This window comes from Camelus bactrianus, chromosome 5 (assembly GCF_048773025.1).
Source record: "Camelus bactrianus isolate YW-2024 breed Bactrian camel chromosome 5, ASM4877302v1, whole genome shotgun sequence".
NCBI lineage: Eukaryota > Metazoa > Chordata > Mammalia > Artiodactyla > Camelidae > Camelus > Camelus bactrianus.
In genome coordinates this window covers 74,044,912-74,060,220 of record NC_133543.1, presented here as the reverse complement: position 1 = coordinate 74,060,220, position 15,309 = coordinate 74,044,912, and the positions used below count along the sequence as shown (strand labels likewise).

The 15,309-nt window shown below is 41.2% G+C and overlaps 1 protein-coding gene across 1 annotated transcript in view; it reads right to left on the bottom strand.

Annotated features, from left to right (window-relative positions):
• The window catches only part of DYTN (dystrotelin), a 44,542-nt gene that overhangs the window by 23,263 nt on the left and 5,970 nt on the right, over positions 1 to 15,309 (bottom strand). Inside the window, 6 exon segments of the mRNA XM_010960108.2 lie at positions 322 to 433; positions 5,809 to 5,972; positions 6,233 to 6,304; positions 11,196 to 11,296; positions 11,713 to 11,798; positions 13,514 to 13,715. Of these exon segments, the coding sequence (XP_010958410.2) occupies positions 322 to 433; positions 5,809 to 5,972; positions 6,233 to 6,304; positions 11,196 to 11,296; positions 11,713 to 11,798; positions 13,514 to 13,715 (737 nt within the window).

The window sequence follows — 15,309 nt, the reverse complement described above, 5'->3', positions numbered from 1 at the left end:
GTACTAGCAACTAGAAGTCTCATTACATTATCTTCGCCAAACCAGAGCTTTTTCTTTTTAATCTGTATCCATTTCCAATGCCTCTGCCCTCTTACACCTTGGATATTTTCTAGGTTTTAATAAAATCTACAATGTAAAGTATTTGTATATTAAGAGATATTTAAGATTGAGTTGGCCACTTGCTTGGTCTTAAATATTATAACACATGAAAGGAGCAGACTCTGTGGTTTCACTGGAAGGGAAGTTGTTTTTTTTTTTTTAAATCACTGTAGATTGCATTGATAAGATTCATGAAGTTTGGTACATCGCATTAGATGCTACCTGGATGCAGTTCGCAATCGCAGGATGAGACTTCTGGTGGGACTTGCTGTGAAGACCAGATACGAAACACACCTGGCAGATGTCAAAGTTGAAACACTTCAGACAGCGGTATCTGCCAATTAAAATGGAAGTGTGGCTGACATCACTACTAGCAGTTGAGCAAAGAAAACATCATTCAGGTGAAGGACGAGCACTCTAAAACATTGCAGGAACTGTCCGAGCTATCAAGTGAGTACACAGTTTCTCTGAAACTTTTCAGGGATATTAAATGACTCTGATGGCTTATTTAATCAATTACATGACTCTGATGGCATTTTTTATAATATAGCATTCAATGAATATAGTTTTATCAACAAACTATAGTATAGAGGACTGGTTCATCCTCCCCGCCACCAAAAATACCGAGTGTCTTTCACATGCAGAGTACTGTGTGCTGCAACCTTAGGACAGACCCGCAGGCTTGCAGCCACAGTTTGCAGAGCCGCACGATGCATTCAAATATTTTTAATTTAATTGCCAACTTTAAAAAATGGGAGATTTCAATAAAGTTTGAATTCTAGCTTCTTTTGAAAATTTGTGAGATATGATGGTATTGGACCTCCATTCCCACAATAAAAAAAAACATAGATAAAGGATCTAAAATAAACATGTCATTTTTTAGAAATTAGTATATATCTTCCCATGAAAGTGGGAGAGGGGGACTTCCTCACCAGTCAAAACTGAGTGACCACCACACCCAAGTTTCTTAACACATCAATGTTACAGACTTTCTATAATGAACAGTTACAATCTTAAATCTCCTGTGGCCAGAAGGAGACGAGGAAATCTTGAGACACTCTGGTAAGGAAGGGTGTCTCTTAGCACTCAGGGAGAATACTGTGATACTGGGGAGAGCTGGTGAGACCTCAGAGTCATGAATCAGTAAATTTCAAGGATGAGTGGGATCATACTGTTTGTCTGTAAAATACCAGAGATCTATACTTTCTTCTCCTCATATTTTAACTCCCTTCTTCAACTCCAGTGTATGAGGCATGAAGTTGCATCCTCACATCAGCGGCAACAATGGGTGAGGCCAAGGTGGCAGCTCCTCCTTTCACACAGTCCCTGCCCTTCCCTGCATCCCTCCTTCCTACTACTCGCCTTGCCCCGGAAAGCATGTGCATTTCCAACCTCTGTCTTAAAGGCACAGAAGTGGAAACATGATAGAATTCCTATGCTTTTCAAATTTCCAATCTTGCTGCAAAAGAAAAAAAAATGATATGGAAGCTGGAAGTAGAAACCAGCAAAATTTGGTAATATGTGACGAGGTGCCGAATGAGAAGCATGGAAAAGAAGCGCTGTAGGAGAGAGAGAGGGCAATCCCTGTGGGCTGCTGCGCTCTGATACATTTTTATGGACGAAGTGAGACACATTGTGCATAGAATGCTGGGCCGAAGAGGAAAGTGAAGGAAATCCCAGTAGAAAGAAGAGGAGGGGTAAGGAATGGAGGCTGGTGGGAGGAGAAGAGTGGAGTCTGTCAGATCTACTGAGAACTCTGAAGAACGGAGGAATAAAAACGTGGAATGCTCCTGAGGCCAGATGGCCAAAGGGCTTCTGACCACAGTCATTTGAAGGCAGAGCAGGGGAATGCAGGTGCTCTCTCGCTGAAGAAAAGGGAACCCTCCTACACAGTTGGTGGGAATGTAAATTGGTGTGGCCACCATGGAAAACAGTATGGAGGTTCCTAAACAACTAAAAATAGACTTACCATATGATCCAGCAATCCCACCCCGGGCATATATCCAGAGAAAACACTATTTTGAAAATATACATGCACCCCAGTGTTCACAGCAACACTGTTTACAATAGGCAAGACATGGAAGCAACCTAAGTGTCCATCGACAGATGACTGGACCAGTTCTCACTGCCCTTGTTCACTGCCATCCCCGACACCTATCCCAGGGTAAGATAATAATAAAGGGTGTTGAATGACTATAGTAGTAGCAAACATTTTTGAGCTCTTTCCATGCATCAGGTGGTAGACATGTGTTGACACAGTTTATCCCCACGAAAGTTCTTTAAGGTAAGGCATTCTTATTATTATCCTCAAAGATGAAGAAACTGATTCGAAGAGAGTTTAGGCAACTTGCACAAGGTTACACAACTACTTAATAAGTGGTAGAATTGAATATAGTTCCCTGGGCTATACAGTAGGACCTTGTTTATTTACTTATGTATAGTACTTTGTATCTGCTAATCCCAAACTCCTATTTATTCCTCACCCCAACCTTTCTCCTTTGATAACCATGTTTGTTTTCTATGTTTGTGAATTGGTTTCTGTTTTGTAAATAAGTTCTTTTTTGTCATATTTTAGATTCCACATGTAAGTGATATCATATGATATTTGTCTTTCTCTGTCTGACTTACTTCACTTAGTATAGTAATCTCTAGGTCCGTCTTTGTTGCTGCAAATGGCATTATTTCATTCTATTTTATGGCCGAGTAGTGTTCTATTGTGTGTGTGTGTGTGTGTGTGTGTGTGTGTGTGTGTGTGTGTGTGTGTGTGTTATATATATATACACCACAACTTCTTTATCCAGTCATCTGTCAATGGACATTTAGGTTGCTTCCATGTCTTAGCTATTGAACACTGGGGTGCATGTATCTTTTCGAATTAGCATTTTCTCTGGATATTTGCCCAGGAGTGGAATTGCTGGATCATATGGTGACCCCGTTTTTAGTTGTTTAGAAGACCTCCATACTGTTTTCCATAGTGGCTGCACCAATTTACGTTCCCACCACAAGTGCAGGAGGGCTCCCTTTTCTCCACACCCTCTCCAGCACTTGTTATTTGTAGACTTTTTGGTGGAGGACATTCTGACCAGTGTGGGGTGGTACCTCATTGTAGTTTTGATTTGCATTTCTTTAACATAGTGATGTTGAGCATCTTTTCATGTGCCTATTTTAACCACTATGAAAGACCACTAAGGCAGGAGACTTGAGTTTGAATCACACAAGGCTATTACTAGGTGACCTTGATACGGAAATTTAAGCTCACTCTTTTGAAGATACCCAGTACATGATAGGTTTTCAAAGAACATTAGTTGAATGAAATTAAATGAATGACTTTGTTTCCTCGAGGAAAATAGGGCTAGTAAACCCTGCCCTCTCAGCCTTGCAAAATTTTTTACAAAGCTTTGAAATTTATTCAACATGCATAACTGGGGAGATATTCACTTTTTACATGAAGTGTATAACATAAAGTATTTCTGTAAAGATGATTTGATTTATTTAGCATTCCTGTGTGGTTGCAGAGGACTCATTGGGACAATACACTGACCCTAACCTTGGCTTGGTTCCTCTGTGCTTTGAAGCTACCTACAGGTGCACAAGAAAGGGTGTAGTGTGGATAATGAGGCTGGTCTGTTGTTGATGCCTTTCCCAACAGAGAACCAAGTTTTTTCCCTAATATCATCTCAAACTTACTATTACAGAGTGTCAACGTGACACATCCTGCTATAGTTGAACACTTGGCTCAGGAACAATCTCTGGTCTTTTTATCTTCTCTTACTTTAGAAGGTCATGTCTTTGCCCTCGTCCTGCTACATTCATGTCTGCAAACACTTCTGCTCTAAAGTGACTTTATTAATCTCACTGAAACTAAAAGCCTTGAGGCTATTGCTGGAGTTTTCTGAGAGCCAAAAAACACAGGTTTAAGGTTAGGAGGACTGCGATACATTCAAGCAATTTCTAGCAGACTCAGAAGGTTACAGCTAAAAGAAGCCTAAGTTACTCTTTGACCCACCCTTCCTTCTCTTGCTTAAAAAGAAACTGAGGCCCAGAGAGATTACAGGCTGTGACCACGCTACCCAGCAGTCTGCATATTAGAGAACTCCACACTGCCTTGGGTGTCTAGGAAGAAGGATGCATTTCTAAGAGGAAGCTTAATCTCATTCTCAATAGATAAGGACATAATCTAAAACTTAAAGCGTGGCACTTCTAGCCCACTGCCTTTGCTTTTTTTTCTTTCTTTCTTTTTTTTTTTTGAGTGAACTGAGCAAGTCATTCAAATTCTTTGGGATGCCCTTATAAAATAAAACTAATAATACATGGTTTATATTATACACAATGATTTTGAAAAAATATTTCACTGTATAAGTTGTAGTTTATATAATTGCAGGGTGAAAGCAGGCCAGCGCAGGACACACAGTAACTGCTTAAATAATGCTCGTTTTTTGGATAAGTGATCATGCTACACACATAACACGGTAAATCATATTCATGCTACTCCACTGCCCAATAGAAAAAGTTTATTTTTCACTGTGGTGTGGCGATTTTTTTTTTTTTTTTTTGGTTTAGTTTGCTTAGTTTCCAGCAGTCGGGTCCATTTATATGTTTTATTGTTTCAACTTCAGTTATTTGAGAAGAGTTTTTCACGAATGAATTTTCACTGGGTCCTCAGAATTCTCTGCAAATCCGATTCATTTTCTCAGCAAAATTCAAACCTGATTTCCAGTTTTTCAGTGGACCCAGCAGACCTATTTAATACCAGTGGGACGATAATTTATATCACCTGAGTCCTCACTCCTCCTGCCTCTCCTGGGCACCCCCCTTTTTGACCTGTTTTTAGCTCCCAGGTTGTCCCAGCTCCTCAGTCCTACCACAGCTCCAGCCCTGACACCAGGATAATGGTGTCCCCCGTGCCCGGCCTATACCTGCAAGATTTCCTTCTCTCTTTGATCATAACTTGAATTTCATTTCCTTATCATTTTATTTACAGGAGACCGACAGCACCATTTCCCTAAGATGGGATTTGGACTGTCTTCCTCAAAGCCGTGGAAAGATCTGGATCTCCTGCCTCCAAAACTAGCTTTCAAATCTGCCTTTACCTCGAAGCCAGGTCTGGCGTGAGCTGCTCCCACAAAGCCTGATCATTCCTTGGCGTCCAAGGAAGTTCTTACTTGTCTGCACAAGGAGGCAGCAGAGCATCATGGGTGCAAAGCTGGGACTCTGGCTTCAGTCCACAGCCTCTGCCATTCTCTAGCCATGAGAGCTTAAGCTTAAGTCATTTAGCTTCTGTGCAAGTTAGGCATAACACCACCTTTTCTATAGAGTTATTACACGTTTTACATTTTATACATATAACCTAAGATTTGTTTAACATTTAACAGATGTAAGCTATTATTATTGTTAGTATGGATTGCTCCAAAGTATTTAAAAAGTTTTTTTATAACAAAAAACAAAAATATTTCACTGTAGAGGAATAAAATTGTCTAGGGGTCAGAGTGTGTGTCAGTGAAAGAATTTAATATTCCATTAATTATAGAAGGTAAAACACAATTTATTATCAAGCAGGATCCCTCATGCAGGAAATTAACCTCCCCCCTCTCCCAAATAACTGAGCTCTAGATATGTGAGAAGGACCACAGAAAGAATCTGGAGAGATGCAGCTCCAGCTCTAGACTTATTTGAAGAATGACTGTCCATGCAATGGATGAGTAACTGTACCTCAGTCCTGTGATTGGGAAGTTTCTGCAGATTCTACACCGCACAGGATGAGTGGCCATTTCAGTGGCTGACAGTCGGTAGCAGGTTGGGAGCTACAGGAGGTTGGGAGGCTCAGACTGTAACCAGGATAGGAATTTCTCTTCTTTGATGGCTGAGCTCAGCACCTGAAAGACAATGGCACACTCAGTCGAATTTCTATGCACGACTTTGGTCTCTCACAGAGATGGAAATGTACCTTCATCTTCTCTCTGGCTCTGTTTCTGTCTCAGAGGAAGAAGTTTATCGCATGCAAAGTCAGGGGCAGGCAAGTCGACCTCATAAATTAGGTCGTCTGGGATGCGATGTGGAGTGATAGGTCTGGGATTGAAATGGGTCTGCGGGTGTGTCTGCCCCCAGCTCCCAGGAATGTTTGCATGGCACTCACCCCTTGGAAACAGCTGCGTGTAGCACTCTTCACAGAGCACAGAGCACGACTCTCCCCCACGACAATCGGGATCTACAAGAGGCAAGAAACCCCATGTTGGGGATTAAGAAATGGAGAAATAAGTGGCCACCAGTCACGCCTGAGTGGTGACACTTACAGCCAGGGAGTCCCAAGTATTTGGTGTCTGAACTGAATGAACTGTCTCAATCGAGGCAAACAAGAAATGTGTGGGCTTTGTGCAGTGTATGAATAGAGACAACGAATGAACACGTGGGAGGAAGTGGGGCTGGGAGGTGGGAGTAGGTGAGAGGAAAGTCTGACAATGGGAGCAACACAGGGACAGCTTCCCTCGTTTCTCCTCTTATGAGCCCAGTCAAATTATTGAACCTTCCTTTGCCCTTGTTACCTATGAATCACAGACACCAACGATACTGTATTAAAGTTCAGGGCAGTTTTAAGGAAACCTTTTCAAACACTTTCACATCATCCCATTTTAGCAAATGCCAGTATCTGAAGTACGACAGTAACCATTATACTCATTTTAAGACAGGGGTAATTGAGATTTCACAGTTCATTCAAGGCCAAACAAACCAATAAACAAAGGTAAGTTAGCTGCAGAATTGAGATCTCACTCCAAGCCTCCTTACTCTGTTGAGGGGTTCTCCCAAAGCTTTGTCACATCCAGGCCTTTTATGTATTCCAATGGCTGGAAATTTACACGACCTCACTTGGTGGTTTCCATCTTTCAGTCAGTCACATTAAAGAGTGTAACTAAGGGACGAAGAACCCCTTGTGACTGCGGAGATGGCCAGGGACTTGGTTCTGACATTATCTATATGCACAGATGCATGTACCTGTCACCACCATTTATGCCCATTTGGTCGCGGGTCATGAATTCACATCTGATGTCTTCTACAGCACAAGCTGTCAGCAGGCATTGCCTGCAAGCTCAGAAGTAATTTCAAAGACCCTCCCTGCTGAGTCCATCAACTCGAATAAACATTCTTCTAATCAGGAAAGTGGCACTTAGAACCACTTTGCTGACAATTAGCCAGGCAGAAGTCAACAAACATTTGTGTGATCGTGACAAGATGGCTTGTACTTTAAATTGATAATAACCCATCACCAACTGAACTAAGTAGCTATTCCCTATAGCTACTCCCTATGTCATTTGGCTTTTGTCTGAAGAAATAACTCATTACCCATACTTTGGCTTGTGAATGTTGATGACTAACTGGACCATTTATTTGGATGGCATCCTTGAGCCCTGGGCAAGAGGGTTTAGCCTCATTTGTAAAGTAAGAGAGATGGCTCAGATAGGATCTACTTGCTAACTCTGGGACTCTAACATCAGGCAAAAGACAATTCACTTCTGTAGTGAGTTTTAACTTACATTTTTGGCTAAGGGTGTGCACAAAGATTTTGTGGATTAATTGCCCATTTGACTAATTTTTTGTGTGTGCTCTAAGGAAGAATTAAATGAGACTAGACGGCAGTCGGCAAGGACAGAACGCCACGTGAAATGACAATTAGGATTATTGCAGGGAGGGACTGGGATCACGCGGTGGGCCCTGGAATTTTCTCTGGGAATCCATCTCTGAGTTCTTAATGGAAGTCAATGGGATGATAATTTGCTATGCAAATCTCCACCTTGAGAACAGCTTTCTCAGGAGCCTACTAATGCATGGGGTGGAGACAGAGCACCGCAGGAGCTGCCATTTCAGCGGCTCACTGACCTCAGTTGAGCCTGAAACAAAGGCAGATTTTAAGGGCCTGTGGGAGGGGGAGCTAGCCTGGGGCCAGCTGCAGGGGTGAGGAAGTGAGCACAGGATTTCAGGAGAAGGAAAATGCCCCATCTTCTTTCATCACATCCCCCTAAACACTTCCATCTAACAAGCCTGACTGCATAAATGGATGGACAGAGTCCTGCACCCCTCTGCCCCACCCCCCACCGCTTGAGTCCTAAGATTTGGAGATTGTTGGGGGAGTCCTTGAGACACCCTGAGAGTCAGCAGAAAGCTGGTGATGGGATCCATGTGCTGCTGCAACCACCAAAACAACTCTTAAATAACTGCGTCTGCTGTTTGAACCTTAGAGAAAAAAAAAAATCATTGTTCCACTTAGGAAATATGAACATCTTATCTCTTCACACTGGTCAGAATGGCCATCATCAAAAAGTCTACAAATAATATATGCTGGAGAGGGTGTGGAGAAAAGGGAATCCTTTTACACTGTTGATGGGAATGTAAATTGGTGCAGCCACTACGGAGAACAATATGGAGGTTCCTTAAAAATCTAAAAATAGAGTTACCATATGGTTCAGCAATCCCACTCCTGGACACGTATACATATTAAGAGAAAACTTAATTCGTGACTATCATCATGACTATCCCCAGTTCAGAATCCTTGGTTCTGAAGGGTACCAGAATATGTCACCCCAGAATATGCCTCATTGTCAGTTGGATTATTTTGAACTAAAGGCCACTGAGAACCAGCAGATGTGGGAAAAGCTCTAAAAACAGGGTTTTCCTTTTGTAAAGGAAATTTACATTTATAAAGGAAATATCTTTTTACCAATAATGTCTCCCTTTCCCTACCAGGAAGAGGAGGACTCTTACCAATGTTTATTAATGGAGAAGTCACTGACTCAAATCTGCACAACAAACTTATTAAACAACCCTTGTTCACCATCTGTTCCATCTGTTTCCCAGTCACCTTTTCATAACATGCCTCCCTGACCCAGAAGCCCAGACGCCCAGAACCCCTTTTCCTTTGTTTAGTGTAAAATGATTTACAAGTCTGAGTTCTAAACACCTCTTTGTGTTACTCATCACTGGCTGTTCCCATGTGTATGCACCATGCACGTTAATAAACTTTAGTTTGTTTTTATCTTGTTAATCTGTCTTTTGTAAGTCTAATTTACAGGGCATCAGTCATTGAACTCAAGATGGGTAGGAGAAAAAAATTTTTTTCTCCCCTAAAGTCCAGGTCCAGGAAGAAAAAAAAATGACAGAAAGTTACTATGGCTTAACAGTACAGAAAACCTAGTTTGGGGAATTTGTAGGGGCTTCAAGAAGAATACAGACATCAAAAGAGGAGTAAAAGATACAGTGGGATAGCAACCACTTGTACATAAGACAATCCAGAGCCTGCTTAACCCATTTGCAGAAGATATTGCTTGGTTACAGCATTTTAACATTTAAGAAACATATTTACTTTTCAGAGGTTGAATTTCCTTGCCTAGTATGGATAAAAAAGATATCAAAACTGTGTAACCAAGCAGGACCCTATAGGGCCTTCCCCATGTCCTCTGCTGTAGCTCCTCTCTGAAAGACCCAGATAATAGTACCTGATGCACATTTCCTGAGTTGTTTTACAGATGCTAAAACCACTACCAAATGGAAGAATTAACTACTTGATGATCATGAGCATGTAGCCTCCAGACCTACTGGTGCCTAAGGATTGATAGTGTTAACCCCTGTGACACCACCCAGTTACCTAACCATCAGCCTATCAGAGAACTGTGCACAAGCTGATCACATACCCTGCGACACACCTCCATCCCAACCTGGCCTTGAAAAATGATTTGCTGAAACCCTTTTGCGGAGTTTGGGGATTTGGGGCATGAGCCACCTGTTCTCCTTTTATTGGCCCTGCAATAAAGGCTGCACTTTCCTCCACCACAATCCAGTGTCAGTAGCTTGACTTTACTTACTGTGGGCAAGGAGACCCACGTTTGGTTCAGTAATATTTTCACATTCTGAAAGCACAGGAAATTATTATTTGAGTATTCAGGGTTGCATTTCATCTATGTTTTCATTAAGCACTTGTTGAAGGCTTTAGTACCAGGCACTTTTCAAGCCAATGGAGACATAAAGATGAATAGATACAATCCTTGCCCTTGAGAAGCAGTCTAGTGGGAAAATCTAGAACATAATTGCAACAAAATTTGACAAGCGCTATAACAAAGTTATGAACAAGCAGTTAAAGTAGCTTTTAGTGAGGAGGAGACTAATAGTTGAGTGATGTTGAAAGATAAACAGTATTTGTCAAATGAAAGTGTAGGCAGTGGGGTTGCAGATAGAAGCACCAGCACAAACCGGGCACAGAGAGCTTGGCGCATGTCACATACAGTAAGAATTTTGCTATGTAGGCGTGACAAGGGTGTAGGGAGTGTAAGGAAAAATCAAACACTGTGGAATACACAAAAGAAACCACTGGATATCTTTTCAACGGGGATTATCTGAACCTATAGAGATATACGTCACCATCTTTGACTCAGTTATTTTATAATTTTGTAGAGATTAAAGTTAACTTGTAGGAAATTGACCACAATGCAAATAATTCTTATCTATAGACATGCAAATAAATTCTGTTCTGGGGCAGGGACAACCCTCCCCTTTCTCTAGAAAGCTGACTACCTGCAAATTCATTGTAACATTCTTAATCTATCAGTTTGTCCGTTCTTTGGTTATTTCTTTCAACTAGTTGTAACATCTTACTGATGCCATCTTTTAATTAATAAGTTAAATAAAAATTTGAATACATGGTCATTTTATATTTGTATAAGGATCATGATTTTACCCCTTTTTGAACAGAGATGGATTGGGTCAAATCATGAAAGCTTTGCTTGTGATACTAAGGAGTTTAGGTTTTATTCTATAGACATAAATGGCTAATGAATTTTAAGCATGAGGGTGGCATTTGCATTTTGGAAGAGTCACTGGCTGCAATGTGGAGGACGAGCTGGAGAGAGGAGAGGCTTGAAATGGGGAAACCAGTTTAGGAAGAAATTGCAATAGATCAACCTATATTCAGGTAATAGCAGTGGCTAGAGAGGAGAGAGGTTGCATGGAGAACTACGTTAAGGTAAAATTGATGTTGTAAAAATCAGACCCTTTAATAATAAATGTGACTAATATAACTGGAACAACTTAAGAATTCTTAAGTATTAGAGATTTACCTGTTGTAGATCTGTTAGTAGGTTTCTCAAAACCCTTTGGGTCATGCGTGCCCCAGAATCATAACTTCCCTTGTGACTTTCTGCATAGAGCTGAAAAAGAGCTAGGCATACAACGGGGGAAAAGTCTTTAAACTGAATACTTGCAATATATCTTCAAAGAATATGGCTTTAAATTCTAAACAGTTGATTTGTGGGTATGAATGGGAAAGGAAGGGAAAGTTATATTTCTTGATTATTGGCTTGCTATTTTGGAGGCTTGCTAATTTGATAACTAATGAAAATCTATTCACATTTCAACTTTTTGATAATTCAGCACATTGATGAAGAAGACCATGCTACACAAATAAACATCAAGGATAACCAAATTATGAACATTCTGAAAAATTCGAAGTCCTGCTGAGTACACACTGAACCAGAGCTGTGTGGTGGGGATGCAGGAGTGAGGGAAGAAGGTAATGTGTGGGGGAGATCTGGAGGTCACTGCACCTTAGACACTCAAAACTCCTACATAGCTTACCTCTGTATTTTGTAAGAGGGCTGTCCCCTGAGAGGGCAATCAGGGCAGCGGCTGCAGGTGCAAGCTTGAGAAAACCCGTTCCCGTGCTGTGTGGCAACAAAACACAGAGACAAGAATGGAAAAGGTGGGGTTATTCTTGGTGAAGTGGTTTATAAAAGCAATGACTGTTAATGGACGTTTCTGACACGGTGTTACAAGTTCACAGTTTCCACGGTCTGTTTTCCTGTGAGTAGAACTTGACAGGACTAAGATTTGAATGAAGAGATTTCATCCTTCATTTATCCATTCATTCACTGGTTCAACAAATATTAATTGGGTGCCTCCTCTGGACTAAGGCCTGTAGTAGGTACTGGGGACCCACGGGTACACCCTGTGTTCATGGACCGGGCAATCTCCCTTCCATTAGGGCTCATGGCTGGGACACCAAACAATAGAAACAAGGACCAAAAAGGCAGGCAGAAGGAGCAAATCTTTATATTAGAAATATCCACCGTTCACAGGCTCTCACTTAGAGCCTAATCACCCTTTGCCCACTACACAGTTTTCAAACCTGCAAAACAATGTCTCAAAGGCAGGAGGATTGTTAGAGGCAGGCACTGATATTAGAAAGGACAAGCAAAAGTTTAATGTTGAAGGAGTCTGAAATCATGCAAAAATAATTTAAGAACGTGCTTATACAGTACTTGTGCGATGACTAAATAATAAACTGCCAAATAGTGAAACTGTGCTTGCCTCTGGGAGGCAGGCTTTGGGGTGATATTTCTTCTTTTTTACTCTTTTCTGCACTTTACAGATGTTTTATATTCACTATGAGTTTTTAAAAGTCCATTCTACAGGATGAGGCCTCCTGGGACAAGATCACAGAAAATGAAAACAACTGAAGTGGGGCAAAAAATGGTAAACTCCAGAGCTCAGGGAGACACACAGAGAAACACACACACACAGCACCACTGACCCCAGAGCACGCCTGATCAAGCCTTCGACAGGTGTAAACTGGTTTACTGGTGCAGTGGACTGATATTTCTGTCCCTCCCGTCTTCATGTCATGTGCTGAAATCCTAATCCCGATGTGATGGTGTTTAGAGGTGGGTTTGGGGAGATCATTGGGTCACTAAGGTGGAACTCTCATGAACTGGATTGGTGTTACCATTAAAAGAGACCCCAGAGAGCTCCCTCACCTGTTCCACCATGTGAGGACACAGCCGAAGGGGGCCCTCTATGTAGCAGGAAGTGGTTCTCACTGGACCCACTTATCTACTGGCGCCTTGACCCTGAACTTCTCAGCCTTCAGAACTGTGAGAAGTAAATGTTTGCTGTTTAAATCACCCAGTCTATGGTATTTTTGTAGAGCAGCCCAAACAGACTAGGACAGGAGGTTAGTGATCCATGCACAGGTTATTCAACCTTATTCCACAAACAGAAGCTGATGATTGGTTACTAAAAAATGAGCAAAGAAATTAGCTACCAGGGACTCAAGAGAAAAGTGTAATTTTTTTGATATGTATAGATGCATAATTACCCTAGCAAAAGGTGTGTCTGCTTCTCTAGAGTGGAAATGAGTTTGTATGAAATATGGATTTTCCCCTTTCTTGCTCTCTGGGAGTCGTTCATATTAGTGAGGTTGATAAGCGTGTACTCCTTTGTTCCTCTCTCGAATGAGTAATTCATGTGAGGAAAACAAACAAACAAAGAAATCTCATATACTAAAGCTTGATGGAAGCTTAGACAACCCCAACTGGTCAATGACCAGTGGCAACTCAACACCTGCCGTGAGGTCACAGCACGGTCTCCTCGCCCTCACCTGTCATACATGGCCGTGAGAAGGGTCAGAGTGAGTTCCGAAGCTCTGGGGTGCACCGGTCCTGGTTTTTCCACCCTGACTCTCTGAAACAACTCCTGGAGAGCCCGAAAAAGCTGCTGCACAGAGAGGGCACTCTCTCTTGCCTCCCAGAGACTTTGACGTAGTAGGACATGCTGAATCAGAGAACTGTCAATCAAGTCCACTGCAGGAAGCAAAGGAGAATTGGCTCATTTCTGATGGGAACAGAAGACTTCAAGAAAGGGAACGTCATCTAGTCTTTAAAACAGTTTTTAGTGGTAGCTATTTTCTCGAAAGGGACTTAGATACGACCACTATTTGGATATGTGTCTCCTGTGTATAATTCAGACATTACTATTCTGACAGTCTATTTGATTTTGGAAAAGTGCATCTGATTGTAAAGCATAGAACATTATTCTCAGTATAACCTCTAGGATATGGCTTTATAGAAGGAAATTAAAAGGGAAAGAAGTGAGAAACTTGAAAATAGCCTTTCAAGGAAGTTAGGACACTGTGGTGAAAAGTTGGAAAAAACATTTTTATGCTCTTTATTTGGTGGGTTAAGCAAATTCACCTTTCATGTTCAAATATCATTTTTTTTCCTGTCTGCAGCCTAGCTTGAGAAGGAATATTGTGTGCTAAAATGCAATTGCCTTACTTAAAAAACCCAGTGATCTTTATAAAAGAGCAGTTGCTGAATTATCAGACTTTTTAGGTCTCACCCTTACCTAAGTAATATTTTCTTTTTTGATCTTGGTTCCATCAGTATTATTATCCAGGAAGGCACTTAATAAAATCAAAGTTGCTTGCAAAAAATAATGGTTTATTTCTTATATATTTTTTATCACCTTCTCCTAAAAATTTTACAAGGCAATGAATATAAGGAAGAATGAAATTGCACTAGCCCTATGACTTCTTGCGGACAGAGGATGACAGACAAAATTAATAAACACGCACTTGTGCCATCTGAGAGATGGGGTTGTCAGTGGCACCAAGAGCTGCTGGCATTTAAAATGCTTCAGCCTGTGAAATGATAAAACCCTGCGCTCCTCTCTGCTTCGTGAATCAACCTCACAGATAATAAATCTAGCAAGTATAATAAAATGTTTTATTTGTTCTCTGATACTGCTTTCAAGGGGAGAGTCTGAGGAAGGGAGGGGTAGGTTTCAGGATGTGACTTTTATAAAAACCTGGCTGCAGGTGGTAGAGGCTGCAAACTCTTTTATTGTTATTCAATTGCAAAACCTTTCGCTGGGCCTGGCACGCTGTACCCAGGATGTTGAGTCTTCTGCTGAGAATTCTGTATTACAGCAAAACAGATAATAGTGGTGTCCATAAATCTGTGCAGCAATGCTCTCCAGATCCCGATGCCTGGAGCTCGCGATATGCTTTATCTCACTGTTTGGGAGTTTTTTGTTTTCCAATTTTTGTTTGTGTATTTTTTATGGGTAGAACTGTTCAGCTTCTGATTTTGTGCACTGTTACTATTTCCCACGAGTATTACATATAGTCACTGTTTCTGATGCCAGGCATAATAAAAAGCTCAAAAAGTTCATCCTCAAATCACGCTGTTTGTGTACACCACCCAGGCATTAATGATGGGGGCTTATATGAACGTTGGCTGCTAACTTTCTTTAATAGGAGACATTCTCCAGGAAAACAGCATAATTGAGGGTAAATTTTTAGAGAGCATATTTTGCCTTTTGTTGATTTCCTGGTTAATGAGTGATCTGTCTATATCAGTAATTGAAAAAAATTTTTTAAGCCAAGAATCTCTT